This window comes from Teleopsis dalmanni, chromosome 2 (assembly GCF_002237135.1).
Source record: "Teleopsis dalmanni isolate 2A chromosome 2, ASM223713v2, whole genome shotgun sequence".
Lineage (NCBI taxonomy): Eukaryota > Metazoa > Arthropoda > Insecta > Diptera > Diopsidae > Teleopsis > Teleopsis dalmanni.
Window position 1 is genome coordinate 168,604,201 of NC_051847.1, and position 19,542 is coordinate 168,623,742.

The 19,542-nt window shown below is 26.4% G+C and overlaps 1 protein-coding gene across 1 annotated transcript; it reads left to right on the forward strand.

The window, feature by feature from the left end:
* Positions 1 to 64: 64 nt before the first annotated feature.
* On the forward strand, positions 65 to 18,467 carry LOC119684309. Its single transcript, XM_038098323.1, has 3 exons — positions 65 to 628; positions 14,578 to 14,617; positions 18,045 to 18,467. The coding sequence occupies exons 2-3, from the start codon at positions 14,605 to 14,607 to the stop codon at positions 18,323 to 18,325; spliced, it is 294 nt and encodes a 97-aa protein (XP_037954251.1). The 5' UTR covers positions 65 to 628; positions 14,578 to 14,604; the 3' UTR covers positions 18,326 to 18,467.
* Positions 18,468 to 19,542: the final 1,075 nt, after the last annotated feature.

A 19,542-nucleotide genomic window follows, 5' to 3' on the forward strand; every position in this document is an offset into this window, starting at 1 on the left:
AAAAAATTTATTACAAAATCTTAAGAATTTGTAAATGAAATACAATAACAATAACAATAACAAAAACAACAACAAAAATAAAAACAATAATAATAATATTTCAAAATATTGTATTTAAAAATAACAAACAGTTGGCGAATTGCATTGCAAAGTCCAACTTGAAGTCTCATTACGTTATCAGTGTTATACTTAATTTGCGCGAAGCACCACGTCCCACCCCACTGGGTTCTCAAGAAGTCTACCTCTTTGATGGGAGGAGGCAAGGAATAGAAATATTATAGAAATAAAAATAAAACAAAGAACTAATTTGCATAATAAATAATTTCAAAAAAAATAGCACAGAAAAATTTTAACAAAGGAAAAATAAACAAAAAATAAAAGAATAAGTGACTTATAGCATATATCAGCAATATCAGCGGAAACCAGAATTTGTTTAGATTGAGACTCATCGAAGAAAGAATTTGAAACCTTGAACAGATTTCTGTGTCATCACATGAGGTGTTTTTGAAGTGCTAATACGCGTTGAAATTAGAAGACATAACAGAGAGTGAAGACAAATTTTGTTGCTTTCTACAAAAACTGGACTACCTTTAATTGCTTTTCTTGGTATCATCTCTTCTGAAGTGAGGTAAGCTTAGTTCTATTTTTAAGATATTTCTGTTTTTTTACCATCCTAACTTCTATGCAAAGTAGTTTGTTAAGCATTCCATTCTGTTTGCATAACTGCACTGACAACTATTCGGTTTAACATTCTAAAACATTTATCATTAGAAAAAAAATAAAGTAAAAAATTAATTAATAACGATTAATTCTCTATTTAGTTATATCCACATATGTACGTGTATGTAGGTAGTCAAAGATATCCGGGAATATTGGTTGTGTATTATTGTATTACCTCTACTTCTTTTCGTCTAAATTTTTATTATTTAATTTTTCTTTTATTTATACTTCAAGTTATTATTTTAAAATAAAAACTAAACATTGAAAAAAAACGGGTTAGTGCTAACTGGTATATTTTGCAAGATGAATAGACCGACGTAAACCATAAAATGTGTTAATAACTGCAAGGAAGTTAATATTTTAAAAATAGATATTTAGTTAAATTTATTGGTAAAGCACATGAAATAACTAAATAAATATTAAAATTAGTTATTTTTGCTTAATATTATTTACTGCAAAAAATAAAAAACTGTATTAATTAATAACAGAATTAATTAAAATTTTATTAAGTTAGTTTAGTTGGTTGTAAGTCAAGGGTCGCATCAGTTGATCCAAAGCGACATAAAGTAGAGTTAATTCTCTATGTAGATTTTGTAGTAATATTTTGTAGTAAAGTGTCCGAAGCTCTAATCCTGATTTAAAAAATCTTCTTAGAAATCTTTTTTTTTTAAGCATGGTTTTATATCACACTTTAGCTAGATTTAAGTCCAAATTCTGTATTCCATAGTTTTAGTACATATGTATATAGCTTGAAGCACTATTCCTAAGCTAAAGCAATTTTTAATAATTTTGTTTTTTAGAGTGTTGTCACCCCACACCTTTCTTGGTAAACAAGGCCGCCACTCCAACCAACCAACCACCCCACACCTTAGCCAGACTTAAGTAAAAATCCTGTGCTCCATAGTTTAAGTACATATGCATAAATTGTATATTAATAAAAATTGTTTTATATTGTTAGAAATATGAGTTTCTCGAAGGAAAATCTTTCTCGAGGGGTTCTCAATATTAAAGGCTATCAGAAACTAACACTATAGTAATTCTCACTTGGCCTTTACCAAAACCCGACAGTTACAAAGAATGTATCTTTTCTCTTTTGAGACATAGATGTATATGTTTTAATATCATGCGAACCCATATTTATGTGTTGAGAGTGTAGGTTCATGTGACCTGCAGGTAACTATCCAACATTGAAATTCTTGTCCTAGATAAATATATGTAAGTTCTCTGTGGATTAGGTTTCAGTTCGTCGTGATAATTTTTAATAGACCCTGACAGGTGGGGTTTTTACTTTAAAACGCATTATTGATATTATATTGAAATACGTAGGATATCTAAATCAATATTTCAATAAATGAAGTTACAGCAATATAATATATCATATTAATATCAGTATTAAGTAAAAAATATAAAAGTAATATATTATGAATCAAAACTAATTCCATAGAAATAAAAAAATGAAAACAAAATAAAAATGTAATCTAATATGATTGTGAAATTTGCATAACATGGGACTCAAATTTAATTTGCATCTATACATACATAATATATATGAATGTACTTATTATATATATAAATTTAAATATAAGCCAATGCGTAGAAGAATCTGAATGCTTGGTTAAACTTTAAAAATGTGATAAGAATCAAACATTCGTACATGTTTAAAATTATTTTTTGCTGTGTTTTTGGGCTCGGTCAAGGAAATCAACAATTACCTCGCGTGACTTTCGTGCTTAGTTTTGGTCTGAAATGACCTATATTTGGAGTACACTTGATGCTCTGTAATCAACTAAAAATAATACTGATGGCATTTGTGCAGTGAACATTTTGTGACATTAATGTTTTTGCAGTTATTACTCGTTATTACTCTCTGTACATGAACAGATTTGAAAGTTTTGATGGGTACTAGAGTTAGTAGAATTCCTAGAATTCCAATAATCACAGTTTGGGTTTGTATATAATAATATTTTAAAATATATAATATATTAATTATATTATATGCATTATAATTTGTTTTGCGATACAGCTCTGAAGAACATAATACCAAAGACGTACCGATAAAAGGGGTTGCTTCACATAAGGAAAATAAGAGCATATGCATATAATATATAGTTTATAATTTTATACATTAAAAATTGAATATAAATAATGATAACTCATTTGCATTTAAAACTAATATCTAGATTATTTGTTATAAATCGTTGTTTTATATAAGACAAAAAAAAACTTGACCACGGATCCTTACCGATCGTTATTATGATTACTAAGGTAAACTCATCGAGTGGGCTAGATTGTTTACTATATCCAATATTGGTAACTTATAAGTTAAATGAATTGTGTAGAAATGGATACTAGAAAGTAAGCGAACTGGATACTAAAAATACTAATAATCCTACCCTACCCGACTACACCAGTGGGGAATTAAGTTAGAAATGACCCAAACTGGCTACTTAAATGACCTACACTGGCTTTTATAAATGGTTGCACTTCAATTGAAATTTTCTTTAAAAAACTAAAATAGCGACTAGAAACAGTGGTTTCTCACTTTTTTAGTGCGGTTTCTTTCTTAGTGAAAACTCTCAATTAAGATCAAGCTTGACAATTAGAAATTACGGCGATTTAAAATGGTAGTACTCCAATTGAGACTTCTCTACCGAAAAATTAATCTGGGTAATAGAAATTAAGTAAAATTATGTTAAGAAATAGTGGTACACTAATTAAAGTTTCCATTAGCTACTAATTTGCTACATTAAAATTAACTAAAACTAAAAATTAGCTAGCAGAAATGATCTACCCATGTGCTCTTAGTCTATGTGACCTGAAAAGATCTCTAGAAAGGCTGAAGGGACGGACCTAATAAGGTCCCTACTAAGTTCTAAGGGATCTAATAAAATTATGTCACATGTGTTCTAAGTCTATGTCACCTTAAAAGGTCTGTAAAAAGGTTTAAGGGTCCCTACTAAGTTCTAAGGGATCTAATAAAAGTATGTTCAGTTACATTTCAAGAATACATTCTTTTTTAATTCTTTTTAATTATCATTACTACTACTTCTACTGTTGTTTTTGCTTTAATGATTTTTGTAATAATGAATGTGTGTATGTGTAAATATAAATGTAAGTACATATTAACTTCGTTGAAATGTAAATTTTCTATTTTTTTTTAGATTTTATCTATTACGCATAAACAAAAACACTTAATTAATTTATTATTTTCAATTCAGTTCAGCTTTTGACAAATTTGATTTATTTTATTTGTACTTGAAGCCATTTTCAATGTCTGCCTTAATTACTTTAGTGCATTATGCCGAGAATAATATATTTTTTTTATTTTAAGTGTTAAATTTTTTTTTATGGAACTATTAACATATCATTTACTTGTGGCCTTTATCTTACATTATAAACAATATTTGGACTATAAAATTCTTAACGCTGACCTGTGATTTTTTCGTCTCTCATACAAAGTTCAATTTAATAAAAATTAAATATATTCATATAGATATATTCATAATATTCACGTATATATATAAATGTATATTTAGGTATATTTATGTGTCGTGTAGTCGTTACTTTCAACTTTATTATACAAATTTATTTTGAACGCATTTAATTATCTTTAAATGAATAAACAATTCAGCACAGAAAGGCTAATTCAAGCAATCAATCACATTCCAGCAATTTGCAAAATTAAATTAAATTTGCTATTTCTGTAAAATATTGTATGTACTTATAGACTTTTGTATATAAATGGGGCATATGTTTAAATTTCATTTTTAATATAATTTTAAAATAATAAAATTTGAAAAAAAAAATATTAAAAAAAAAATTAACGAAAATTAAAAAAGAATTAAAAAAAATTTGAAAAAAATTAAAAAAAATTTAAAATTTTAATGCAAATATTTGAAATTGCATGTTGAAGGTTAGCATTGTAATAGATTTTAATTTAGAAAATGCTTAGTGTTTTGTACTAAAAAATTATGTATCTGCGAACTACACTATCAATGTTAAGACTTCATAATATACCACAAAACAAACTAAAAAAAAAAAAATAATAACAAAAAATAATAATTTGTTTGACAGGTGGCTGAGGTTGTAAACAATACAATCAATAACTGACAATATTAGCTGCGTACGTATCTCAGCTCAACAGTTACGAGTACACCAGCAAAAGCAAAAGTTGCCTTGTACACTTGCTGGGGCAGATACTTCTCTGGTTTTGTAATATTGTGGTTTTGTGGGCTTGAGCTCTGGGGGTGGTAATTTATTAATCGATAATAGTTCGAATTACAGGCCATTTAACTCGAATATAAAATGCCTTCAATGGATAAAGCAATCGGTGTGGGATTGTCCTCCTTCACTCGCCCATAGCGTGGTTACTGCCACATGACATTGCCGGTGTTTTGCGGCATATAAACACCATTGAACTCCACTCGCACATTGACTTTTGTGTGATTATTGTCAGCGGTTGACAGAAGTGGGCTGTGGGGCTCACACAGCTTGTCGGCGAGTTCTATTATAGCGCAAAAACATGAATGTAGATACGTTCATATAGAATAGTGTGACACTATGTATGGAGATAAGTGTGTAGATAGATGTATGTATGTACTCGTATCTCTCTACAAACTAAAATATGGAAAATGTATGCTTTAGTTAAAGTGGTGCAAAAGCAAATGAACTTTTGCGTTTCACTTAAGTTCGCTTGGAGTGTTCATTGTTAGGCATTGACTGGAATAACTAAAAACTGTATGAAAACATATATACGATATGTACGAGTAAATATTTATATGAGATACGCATTTGTCAGTAGGCGATGTTGCATTACGTAATTGTTTATTTTAACCGAAATGTTGAATTCCACACAGGAATTCGTTATGCTCTCCATTACATTTTTTTTATATTTAATTTTGCGTCATTTACATTTGTTGCGGTTAATAACAAATTAAGTATGCTCCCTTCGTGGAAAAAACAACTTTGACATATTGAAACAAATTTGAAAACCTTGGGTGTAAAAACGATTAAACAATATTTATTATTTAATTATTGTTATTTATGATATTTATTCATAATTGGTGCTACTTGGTACATATTATTAATTCAGTTGGTTTTGTTACACATTTAATTGAACTAACAAATTAAATTGAAATGAATAAATGCAATGAAACATGCACATCTGTTAGATACAGTGGCGCTAGGCGTCAGCGATGTCCGACCGCAAATGGCCTCGCGCCCACAGGGACCTCGCAAAAAGTTACCGACTGAGGTTTCAAAGCACTTAATAAATATTTTGAACAATTTGGTTTGATAATGGCATTAACCATATTCGAAGTATTTTCGAATGTTTATATAGTAACCAGATTTATGTTCACAGTTCCAGTCAGTATAGCTTCGACGGAAAGAAGCTTCTCAAAGTTAAAATTGATTAAAACATACTAAAAAAGTATGATGATCCAAGAGAGACTATCTCCATTGGAAATTCTATAAACTGAAGCGAAAATAGCAGCTGGCACAAATTATGATATAATTTAAAAAAAAATTGAGTGAGGCTAAAAGTAGGAAAATTCATTTATTTTAATTTGTGTTTATTTTAATTTGTTTAGCAATAAAAGTTTCAATCATGCTTTGTCGTATTAGTAAATATAGCTTACTTACTTTTACAACTGGGTTATAAAGAGGGCTTCGCAATTCTGATGTAGCCGACGTCCAGAATTGATCTAGCTCCGTCACTGGTTAGATAAAACAACTATGCTCGTGACCAGCTGAGTCATTTCATTTTTTTTTGGTAAATAATATTTTTATAAACGAGTAATTAATATAAATGAATGGTAATAATAAATCTGAATCTTTTGAGCTGGTTAACACTAATTAATTGCTCCATTTGCCAATCTGCTTCTTTGTAGAGCTTTTTTACTTTAATTACTCAATATACCAAGCACTTCGTTCTCGTTATGCGCGGAGCGCTCTAAAAGTGCTTCAGATTTTGATATTTTTACGTTTACTAAAAGTGCTGATATAAAGCGCTTTCAGTTCATAAAATAAAATGTCAAATGAAAAATTATTGCTTTTGTCAAGATAAATAAATAAAAAATATAGATTAGGAGAGAGAGAGAAAGTTCGGTTTATATTTGGTTCTAGACTTCGTAACGTTGTTCAAGATAGTGTTACTTATGTTGTTTTCGAGCAGTGAAGATAAGATAAGAAATAGACAGGGTATCGGCTCCGCCCATAGTTGATTCTGCTACAAACCCTAATCTAGTTTCGAGTGGTGAATCTAGGTTATCATTTTCAAACAAGATTTACTTTTAGTGCAATTTGCATTTCCGATTGGTAAATCTCAAGCGAAATGTATAACACTCGAGATTAAATTATAATACTCTAGAAATTTGGCCAGAGTGGCAGGATTACCTTGAAATTAACAGCTGTTTTATGTAACTTGATAAATAAAGTGTGATTTGAAACCATATATTTATTTATGAAAAATGCAACTGCCTACTAATACAATTCCAAAAATGTTAGAATACACTAAAAATGTTCGATTTGGCAATAAAATTTGGCGGACCGGAAGTAAATCTAGATTAAATCCAGATTTATCAATCGAAACGTTCTTAGTAATATATGTTAGATATAGATGTTAGATATTCACACAACAAAAATAATTACCTTTTAAATTAAAACACAAAAAAACATATCAAATTATTACTTTCACTGTTTTGGTAAATGTATGAAATTGACAATTCTGATATGATTCTATATATTATATGTAGATTGCCTTTCGTCATATGATTATCTGTACAACAAGGCCCATATCGACAGCTAAACACTTACTTTCAATTATATTGAATTGTAAAAATATGCACTTTTTGTAAGAAGAGCGCTGTACTTTACTATATCTTCGGAACGCATTAATTGCGCACCAATAGCGCTGGAGTGACTACTGTGTACTGCGTTACTATTTTTCATTCAAGTCAAAGGGAACAAATTTGTTAAGCCTATATTGTTGGTCAAAAGGAGGTCCAATTATTTTTAATTGTCTCCTAGCTTTTCCTAGATGGGCATGGACCTATGAGGTGGACTACAGTTTACTATTCCTTTGCGGAACCATTTCTACGACAAAAGTTATTGTAGGGTATACCCAGTTTCATAATGTATTTTCCTAGTACATACTGATCCGTCAGCATCGACACCGTAGTGCTGACCAGGTTTTGCATTAGTTGAAGCAGTTTACTGTTACGTCTCTTATCCAAGTTGGACCAGATCGAATATAAAACTAACTTTCCTCTTAATTTGAGTTTCTTTTAAGAACACATAAATATTTGTGTAAGTTCTCAACAACTATACGTAGATAATCGTATCTAAAGTTAAATATTTTGAAATTGTTTATATTAGAAAACAGTTCATGTCAAAACTAAACTTTATGCTAATAAAATCTTGATGCTTTTTAACAGTTTACTTTGAAAAGTAAACTGCCTTTGGCACCGAAATTTCAGTTACTTTTATCACTTTTTCTTTAAATATGAGTTAGAATGTATCAGTTTTTATCTATTTTTTCGCTTAGTTTTTAATTTTGTTAGATAATTAATATATAGAGAAATTATATCTAACTTTATGATATTTATAAAACACATATATAGTCACAATTTATTTATATTATATACTAACAAATGTAACTTTTTTATATAGATAATAATAAATAGATAATATTTATAGGTAATAATATTGATAGTAATATATAGATAACTAATTTATAGTGTACTAACATCCAATTTTATGATATTTATAAAATATTTTAATATTCATAATTTACGTATATTATTTATTCACAAATGTATAGATGATAAAATAGAGTAGACAAAATTTATAGATAAAATTAGAGAAGAAAATATACTTATCTAATATTGATATCGAATGATTGGTGTACCAGTTTTGGATTGGTCAAAATTCATAATGAATTGTTTATGTTTTAATATAACACAATATATATATACCAATATATATAACAATATTAATATATAATTTAAGATAAATCTAAAATTAGTTCACTAACATAGTACATTGTCTAAAATGTTCTAATTTTATATATATTAAATTAGACTAAGTGCGCTAAGTCTAGTATAAAGTTTAAGTTTACAATATTACAGATATATCTAAAATTAGTTCACTAATATAGCGCATTGTCTAAAATGTTCTAATTTTATATATACATATTTTTTATCGCTTTCTTTAGTAAATTAGACTAAGTGCGCTAAGTCTAGTATAAAGTTTAAGTTTACAATATTACAGATATATCTAAAATTAGTTCACTAATATAGCGCATTGTTTAAAATGTTCTAATTTTATATATACATATTTTTTATCGCTTTCTTTAGTAAATTAGACTAAGTGCACTAAGTCTAGTATAAAGTTTAAGTTTACAACAATACAGATATATCTAAAATTAGTTCACTTATATAGAGCATTGTCTAAAATGTTCTAATTTTACATATATATATATTTGTAAAATCGCTTCCCTTAGTAAATTAGACTAAGTGCGCTAAGTCTAGTATAAAGTTTAAGTTTACAACAATACAGATATATCTAAAATTAGTTCACTAATATAGCGCATTGTCTAAAGTGTTCTAATTTTATATATTCATACTTTTAATCGCTTCCTTTAGTAAATTAGACTAAGTGCGCTAAATCTAAAATTTATAACAATATCACATGGTGACATAATATTTAAATATAGTCATATATTTAGTTAGTTTGTTTAAGTTTCTTAATTTAAATTAAACTAATTAAACTATTGTTTGGTATTTCGTGCAAGTGCGAGTATATTTTCCCTAAAGTCGTATGACTATTTTCAAAAGAATTGTTTATATCACTTTGATTAAGATATATTTTTCAATTTAATGAAAATAGATACTTCATTTAATTAACAACTGTTTATTAATTCTAAAGAAAAGGAAAAAATAAATAAAAAAGTGTTAATGTAAAGCAAATTGGTTATTTATTTATTTGAAATATTCTATTTTCTAAGAAAAATAAGATTTTATAAGAAAAACAAACGATATGTTTCGGAAAAAGTACTATAAATATAGCATAAAAGATATAATAAAAACTTGGGTCTATTAATCAAATGGTAACTGTAAATAAATTTTCTGAGTAAGAATTTATTAGCCGAAGTTCGTAATTATTTATAAATAAATAATAAATGTTGTAGGATAAATCAACCGGGACTAAATAATTATACTATAATCTTGATGGAGTGCTGAAATAAGGTTACACATGGATATGGAACTAATTTGTTTATCTAGATTAGGGTCAAATATTGTATTGAATGAAAAATTGTGTTATTGTAAATTAAGATCTCATAGACTTGGTAACAGCGAAGAACTTTTTTTTTTCCTTGGGCTGCACTTCATTTCCTCGGAAAAATGTTGCAATATAAATTACTTTTGATGTAAAAACTCTTTTTTATTTAAACTATGAGCGAGTATCGACAAAACATCCTTTCTTAACTTAAATTCTTCTAAGCTGGACTAATATTAATTAGATAATTTTAAAAGTTTAAGAAATAGTTTAAATTTATCAAAATTTACAAATTTATTTAAAAATTCTTTTTTGTGTAGACCAGGGTTGCCCAAAGCACGGACAGCGGCCCGCGACTTTTATAATCTACCATAATTGTGCTAATTTTCTTTTGGTGTAAAACTACATTATTTTATTTGCATGGTATATGTACGAAATATATGAATATAAATTGATAAATTAATAAATCTTAAATTAAAATTATAACCATATTTTTATTTTTGTTGACAACAACTATGAACATATGTATTTGTTTCTGCGGCCCTCCTATGTGTAGAGTCATTTGTATTGGCCCGCGATCGCATCTGGTCTGGACAGCCCTGGTGTACACAGTAAATGCTATCCTAGAAAATAGAATAGTACTTATTTGTATATATGATATTTAGAATCAATTGTCATTCTAAAGTGAATTTATATTAATTAAGAAGTAAACCACTTCACTTAGTTTGCACATATAGTTAGTGCTCAACTTAACGCATTTTTACTATAAAACGAATGAGCGTCAAATGTACTAAGAAACTTTAAAATAAAGTAAAACAAAATAAAAAAACAGAATAGAAAATAAAAAAGTGCTTACTAACCGCACTAAAAACAAGGAATATTACAAAAGATTTCTGTAAAAACATACAGAAGAGGCATAAGTTTTTTTTATTAAACATAGTGTACATTTTATCAGATCCTTATAATATATTAATCAAATTAATTATATTATTAAAAACTAATTATGTTTTTAAACAGTTATTTTGAGATGTTTTAAAATGGTCTATATTTGTATATAGAAATGAAATCACTACTACTACCAGTACTACTTTTTATAGTACTTCCATTAAAACACTAATTCAATATTTTATCTACTTTCATATCTGATGCGTATTTTCATTATTTAAAAAAAAAGTATTGAAATTAGTTTTTTTTAACTATAAAACAATAAAAAAATCATTTATCAATATAATTAGTTAGTTGATTCGTCATCAGTTACTGTGTAGTTCCATCGATTTGTGAAATGTTTCGGAAGCTAAATCGTCTCAAACAAAGTTCAATTCTTATCTAAAGGTATTTCTTTCAAATTTTGAATTATTTTATCTTAAAAAAAAACAATTTAAATTTAAATAAACGAAATAAAATTTCAATTAAAATACAAAATAATTAATTAAAAAATATTCTAGATTTTAATACAAATATTATATATTAGACATATTGTATGATATTACTTTAGTTTATATTATCAAAAAATGTTTTATTTAATATTTATTTAAATATATATTTATATGTATTAAGAATAAAAGTAATTTTTCAACTAAAACAATTTTTTTTAAGCTTACTTTTTTTTCTTTTCAATATGAATTTTTTTTTTTACTGTAAACTAATAAACTTTTTTTTTGATTTTTTAAATTTATTAATTACTGAATTATTTAAATGCAGTACATATAATTGTTTAGAGTTTCATTAGTCCATATTTATTGGTCATTAAAATGAATTTGGCAAAGTTTATAATATTAAAAATATGAATAATTGTTTTTTAAGTGTTTTTAATAAGTAAATTATAATTGAATGAAAAAATCAAATCAAAATTTAAATTAGTCTTGATTGATATTGTAAGCTAACTGGACAAACTGTAAGAAATTTTTTATTAGAGAATAACTTACAACAATTAATTAAATGCAATTTTTGTTTTCCTACTGAATTTATTTAATTATTAAATATTTAATTTGATTATTTCTTACAATAAAATTTATTTAGAGTTTATATAGTTATTAATTAATCATAATTCTTTACTAAAAAGAAGATGGTATATTATTTGATTATTTGTATTTATAAAGATTAATTTTAGTTAAAAAAATAAATCTGCCTAAAAATATATTTTGATATTTCTAAACTTATAAAACAATCAGATTTAGTTGATGTTATGTTTTCTAGCCCAACTATAATAACTTCCTGGAACTAAAAATCTAATCGCACCAAGATCTCTTAATTTTTTTTTGATGCATAATCTTAGAAAAAATTGATTATTACATCGCAACTTTCAATTTTTCAAATCGATTGTGATTTCTAATATAAAGAAAATTTTTTACATTAATATTAAATTATAAAATATATTAAGTTTTATGATACATTATGGAGTATTAAAACAATATGTACAAAAAAATATTCCATTAGTCATTTAGAATATTGATTATACCCACTCATATATTTGAAAGCCAAAGCTTTAATAATCAATAAATAATATATGAGTATTAAAAAAATGTTTTTATTAAATCTGAAGTTCAAACAATTGATATTAATTAATAATGAGTATTTCAGTGCACTCTTGAATGCGCAGGTAACCTTGCATTTAATTTAATTAACGCACGACATTGAAATCCACTTCCTTAATTCTAACTTACATGCGTTTTGTGTAAACTTACCGGTATTAATCATTCAATAAAAAAACTAAATAAAAAATTAAAAAAAAACAACGTTTAATAAAGTAATCAAATCTTGTATTGAAAATGTCACATTGCATTTGATTTGTCCTACAAAATTCAATTTATATCAATTACGAAATAAACCCCTTTGCTTCACATAGGTACGCACTCATCACTCAACTTAATTGTTAAGTTATATTTATATGGTATAAGTATGTAATTATATAAGTATACTGAGGTTTTTAATAAAAAATGGGAAAATTCAACGCTATGTCCAATATCCAATTTGGTCACGTTTCACTAAAAAGAAATTCAATTCCTTTATTGAGATGCCTAGCGGAGATATCAGTCTTGTGGTAGGTTTACTCACAGGTCACTGCAGTTTAGGTAACCATTCTAGAGGATTGAGTTTCTATTTCAATTATAACTGTTGCAGTTATGGATAGAACGATGAAAGTGCATTCCATCTGTTTTGTTTATGGATCTGGGTCTTGCAGTCTTGCAGACTTCCCCTTGAATAGCATTATAAGCTTTGTAGTTTTAAGTCCTTGAGTTTTCTCTGTATGGTAACACAATATGCCTATAGGCCTAAATGGATCCCTTGGGATCGTCGGTATAACTTAACTTACTGAATTGTATATACAGACACATTTAATAGGACTTTTTAAAAATTAATTCGAAGCTCATATGAAAACAATTGATTGAAACAATTAATAGTGTAAAATAGTAGTTCTAAAATATATTGTAGGGGTTTTTAATTCCAAAACCACTCCTCTTGTGTACGCCACTGCAAAGCGGTTTGTTAAGCATTTAGTGGCATTGTGTTGAATTTCTCACATGTGTTTTGTTGGCACGTCATATATATTATATATGTATATATTATTACAATAACTATTAACTATTAAAATGATACAGTGATTGTTTGGAATTTATTTATATTGCACAATGTGTTTATAATTAAAATTACTATAAAAAACTAGTCTGACTGCGGCTCGTTTTGCACTCTCACATTACACAATTCAACCATAACTGCATATTGTTTTCGTATCTGTATCTGAAAAACTTTTTATTTTTAATTGTTTACGATACAAAACATTTTAACAGACCTATTTTTCAAGTTATTTAATTTTATTGTATTAAAGCTGATACAATTGTTTTTAACACTTTTCATTAGAAATGTGATAAAAAATGAATTAAATAAAGCTTTCAAAACATATTCAATTTATTTGTTCATGTCTGGTTACACTTTTAGCTCTAAACATATATCTTATAAATATAAATTATACTAACTATGACATCAGATTTTTCGTATTTTAGGTAAAAGAAATTTCAGTCTAATATTTATAAAACAGGCTTCATTAAATTGGTTTCTTTCAAAGTAATTTGTTTATATACAAGAAGTATCTTTTAAAAATGTAATTAATATGATTATCTGTATCTGTTAATATTTTTAAAAATATCATAATTAACAAATTATAACACTACATTGTTTATCTATATATTTAAAGACAAAGTATTTTAGTTCTAAGTCCTTGGCGGTCGATAATTTGAGATGCTGTAAACTTTTGTCAAAAGTCATAATAACTATGTATTTGGTATTATTTCAATCATATTGACATATAAGTCCAATTATTTTACATTGTACTTAACACATTACTAGGATTATCACTAATTGTCAGTAACGCTTTATCACCAGGAAAGACCTCCAGAAGTCTATATAATAATTGCCATATTGCATCTTTTTCTACATTTTCACTTTTAAATGCTATTATTTTTTTATTTAAGTATTTCATAATCATTTATAAAATGTTGAAGTTTAATTATTTTATCTTAAAAAAAAAATTAATTTATCATTTGAACTTCTTTTAATCAATAATTTTTAATTGTTTTACAGGTTAATATAACGACGCAATAGATCACAATGACTGGTTCAGGTAATTATCATTGCTCGTTTATTAATTTTTTTAGTTAATACAATTATTATACAATTTATTACATATAATCATTAACAAATAATTAATCAAATAAATAACAAATATAATATTTCAGTAAAAAATAATTATATTTTATAGTGCATGCTTTAATATTAGCTAAGGTTATACTGGCGATCCAAAAGGATCCACTTATGCCTATGGCATAATATTAAACATGAATCAATATTAAATATAAATGAATATGTTTGTGGTTTGAGAAATAAAAAATGATTCGATTGTGGTTCTTAAATGTCCCACCTGTATCTATCATTATGAGGAATATGGAATCAAAATGACTTTCCTAGCTAAATGAAAAGGATTTGAACCTCTTTTTATGTCACTTACATACGTAAAGTGTTTAAATCAGCTGTTTTTGGAATTATACTTTTAAGTCATCGTACATAGGCGTATATAGAGACTTATTTAGAGGGCCTTCTTCAAAACTAAATCAAACTTTATATGAAGAGATATAATTAAGCAAATTCTATAGAATGAATTATAATGATAAAAGAGACGGAAATATTTTTTGAGGGGTTTTACATCTTCAATTTCTATACGCCAATGTCATGGTTGTGTAAGAGTTTTTGGCAACAAATGCTAAAGATTAAGCACTGAACTTAATTGAATCCAACTTTATTCCATATGACTTTTTTGATTTCGTTGTTGAAATGACCATTTCGATATTGATTCGTTTGTGGTCCCTAATGAAAAGTCGGTGGATTGGCATTAGTAGTTTTGCATCCGATAGAGCTTTCTTTAAAAGCGACTATATAAATTTTGATTGATTGATCAACTTTGTTTTGCGTTTGTTTATTAATTTTGAATAGTTTTGAATAGTATATATAATCCAATCGCGAAAAGATATAAATTTTCTTGGTATTTTTAAAAAGAATGTGTATGTATCCATTATGATTTGTTTAATATATCTTATTAAAACCGATTTGGAGAGCTTTTTGATATATAGTGTGTAATAAAAACTTATTATATACATACCTTCTGCTCAAAAAGTATCCGAAATTTGTTGTTTGTTAACTACTCCATAAGTAATAGACCTTTCTTAAAAATTTTTTTGTTATATTGGTACACCCTTTCTCGACATATAGTACAAATTTGAGCGCCATCTATCAATTAGTTTGTTTACAGCAGCTATTAATGTGAGGCTACCTCAAGTACATTTAGCGATTTTTACTATGGAAAATTCTTGTTGTACGCGATTTTTTGACCAAACACGGCACCATTGTCATCGCTCAGGCACCATATTCGCCAGATCTGGATCCGTTCGACTTTTTCTTGTTCTCGAAACTCAAATTGCTCCTTCGTGGTAAGCGTTTTGAGTCGATTGAATCGGTAAAAGAGAATTCGCTGAAGGAACTAAAAGCCATGCCTTCATGGGTCTACGAAAAGTTTATGGAAGATTGGGTTAAGCGTTGGCGTATGTGTATCGCATCAGAAGGAGCATATTTTGAAGGAGATAAAATAAATTTGGAATAAAATTTAAATTTGTGTGTTTTATTTACAAAATCCGAGTACTTTTTGAGCAGAATATAGGAGACGAGAAAATTTTTCAAAATTGAAAATTTATTCAAAGTTTTTATAATTATTTTTGCTTATTATTTAATCGAGTTGATGTCAATCAACACTCCTACCCTATTTCGTGGATGGACTTGTAGTGTCTTACAAGATTACTGTATATTTATTTAAATTTTTATATTTCTTAAATTATATTTTTAAATTTTAATTACGTATTTTGTAAGCTACAGCAAGATTATTTAAATCGTTCATTAAACTCAAAGATTCAGAATATATTTATTTTATTGATGTGTAAATAAATTAATTACTTTTTAATTAAATCAATTTTTTTTTACTTTCTGTACGTCATAAAACTGTGTAAATAAATTACACAACACGTTTTATTCAGATTATCATGGGTTCAAGTACCTACCAATGACTTTTTGGAATACATTTATAAAAACTGAATGGAATAAAAATTACTTATTTAATTTTTTCGAACCCTGCGCTTCTGAGTTCATTTGAGATAGTTTTTTGTTATGATTAATAAATTTATTATTTCTTAAAAAGCAATTATAAATACTATAGCAGAATATGAAATGAGTTCTATTCACAAAATATAAATTTGCTTACTAATTTTGTATATGAGAATGTGAGAGATTTCACACCGTCATCAGATCTTTCGTTTTTGATTTCATATTAATCATACGATGTTAACATCAATTATTTTATTTCCGCTAGAATTGTGTTACTTTGATTATATTTTTTTTTTAATATATAAGCAAAGTTTATAATACTTATAATGTTCAAACATTTGCTGAAAGCCTAGTTAAATAACTCACCTTTTGAAAAGGACGGATACAGTTTCACTAAGAGCATCCACTTCCTTATTGTCATTGAAAATAATAGTAATAATATTTCGGAGGTACGATCCTTTTATGAAGGATTGTAGTATATCATAATTATAGTATATTAATAATTTTTTTATTATTTTGATATCGCTCTCAATAGTTTATATGGAACTGTTTTTTACCGGGCTTCAGTTTCTTTTTGTTTCTTATTACTCGTACAACAATATTTAATGGTATTCGACTAACAATAGCTAAGTTGGCGATTAAGCAATAATATTCGAATATACCTATAAAAACCTGGGCAGAGGAAAATAACTGTTAGACCTCAACAACTATTTTGTCCAAACTGACACTGCGATATTGGTGTTAATAATATTTGAGTATACCTAGAAAATTGAGCAGATGAAAGTTCATGTCAGATATCAACATCTATTTGGACCAAACTGGCACTACGGTGTCGATGTTGACAACGGTGTCTTTCGGTGTCTTTCCTATAATGACTTTTTCCGGAGTTGTGGCTCAGGGGATGAGGATATGTGTCCATATGTATTCATCATGGGCTTAAAAAAGATTCAAATTCTTTTGGGCTCCTCCTCTTACCGATCTGATAGAGCTGTCATTCCACAAAATTAAGAACTTGGCTAAGTTTACAGACTTGGCAGATTGGTTTACTTTCACTAGAATTAGGGAGTCGTGCCTTTCAGTGTTGCTTGTACGCTGACCACTGTTGTTCTATTCGTAATCGTTGTGATCTCTTTCAATCCACTGTTTCAGCTTAAGTGGGCTTTAGTACACAAGATCGTCACTCTACCCTAACCTAATATATCATGAATTCTTGTTTTTGTTAGAAATCTTCTTAAAAATTAAAGAAAAATATTAAAAAACGTTTAGCTAAGCCCAAAGGTTTTTATTATTTTTTTTAATAATGAATTTGAAATGTTACATATTTTCTATATATTTTATTTTTAATTAATTTTTTATTTTATTTATTAATAATAAATAAATATTTTTTATGGTTCATTTTTTAGTGCAAGATCCAAAATGGAGTTTGGAACGTCGCGAATCTTCTGGTCATTTGGTGTGGCGCAAAGATTCTCCCCGTTCAAAAGTGCGCTTTCGTTTTGATGTAGAAGTTCTGGAATTTGAAAAGCATCCACATGAGGATGCTGAGCATCTATATGAGGAAAGTCCATTTTCTGTTAATAATATTTCGTCAACTATTGCACTATGTGCCACTTGCGTTTGTGCTGTCGCTGTAAGCGTATTTTTGCCATGGTATTTAATGGAGAAAGCTGCCGGAAATCTATAAATTAAAAATTATATATGTTATATTAATATTTCCTGCATTCATTAATACTTTTATCAAAACATTCTTTGTAAATACACATATACATGTACTTTTGTTATATATTATTAAGTAGCGTTTAATAACGTTTTAACTATATTTTCTAAAAGAACTGACGAAAAATTTAAGTATTGAAATAAACACAAAAATTTTAAAAAATTTTAATATATTAAAAATATATTAGAATTTAAAAAATTTTAAACATAAAAAAATATTAAAAATATATAAAAATATCAAATGTATAAAAATTTTAAAAATATAAATAATATAAAAATGATTTGAAATTAAATGATCAATGTGTATATAGTATTGATAATAGTTATATGCATATATAATTTTTATTTTATTTTCTAATGTGATGAGTCTGTGATTGAAGCAACAAGGTTCTTTGAAGTCCAAAACTGAAAAATATTAATTATATACAAAAGCATGACGACATAAATAAAAAAAAAATATATGAAAAAATTTTTGTGAATGGTATTTTATAAAATATTTAATAGGTTATATATGTCATTAATATAATTTTATATTGAACTCTTTATATAAAATGTATTTTATATTTTTTTATATTAGTACATAAACATGTAAAAATAAGAATTAATAAATCGTTTAAGTAGTGACACTGATTTATTTTATAATATATTTCGATTTGAGATAATTTTTTTCATAAAACTTCCTTAAAAATAATCATTCTTGAACATTATTATATATTATTTAATATATGATATATATAAATACGTATATATAATATATTATTTAATGTATAATATATTATATAAAATATATTTATACTTTGATTAACTACTAACTTATTTAAATAAATGCTTCGATTTATGTAGAATTTTTTTTTTTAATATATTAATTAATATTATTCTTTTATATAATATTATAATACATTATTAACTATAATTATATAATGTTATTATCATTATTATTAATAATATAAATATTAAATTATTTTAATGACATATGTAACATATCAAATAAATTGTCCATTATACTATATTTATATATATACCATATTTCACTATAATGTATAATATATATATTTATTACATTTTAATATTAAATTTAATGTATTACGCATACACTTTTATATTTTTTATAATTTTTAAACAAAGAAATTAAAAAAAAAATTAATTATGAGAGATGAGTATACACTAAATTATATATGAAATTTA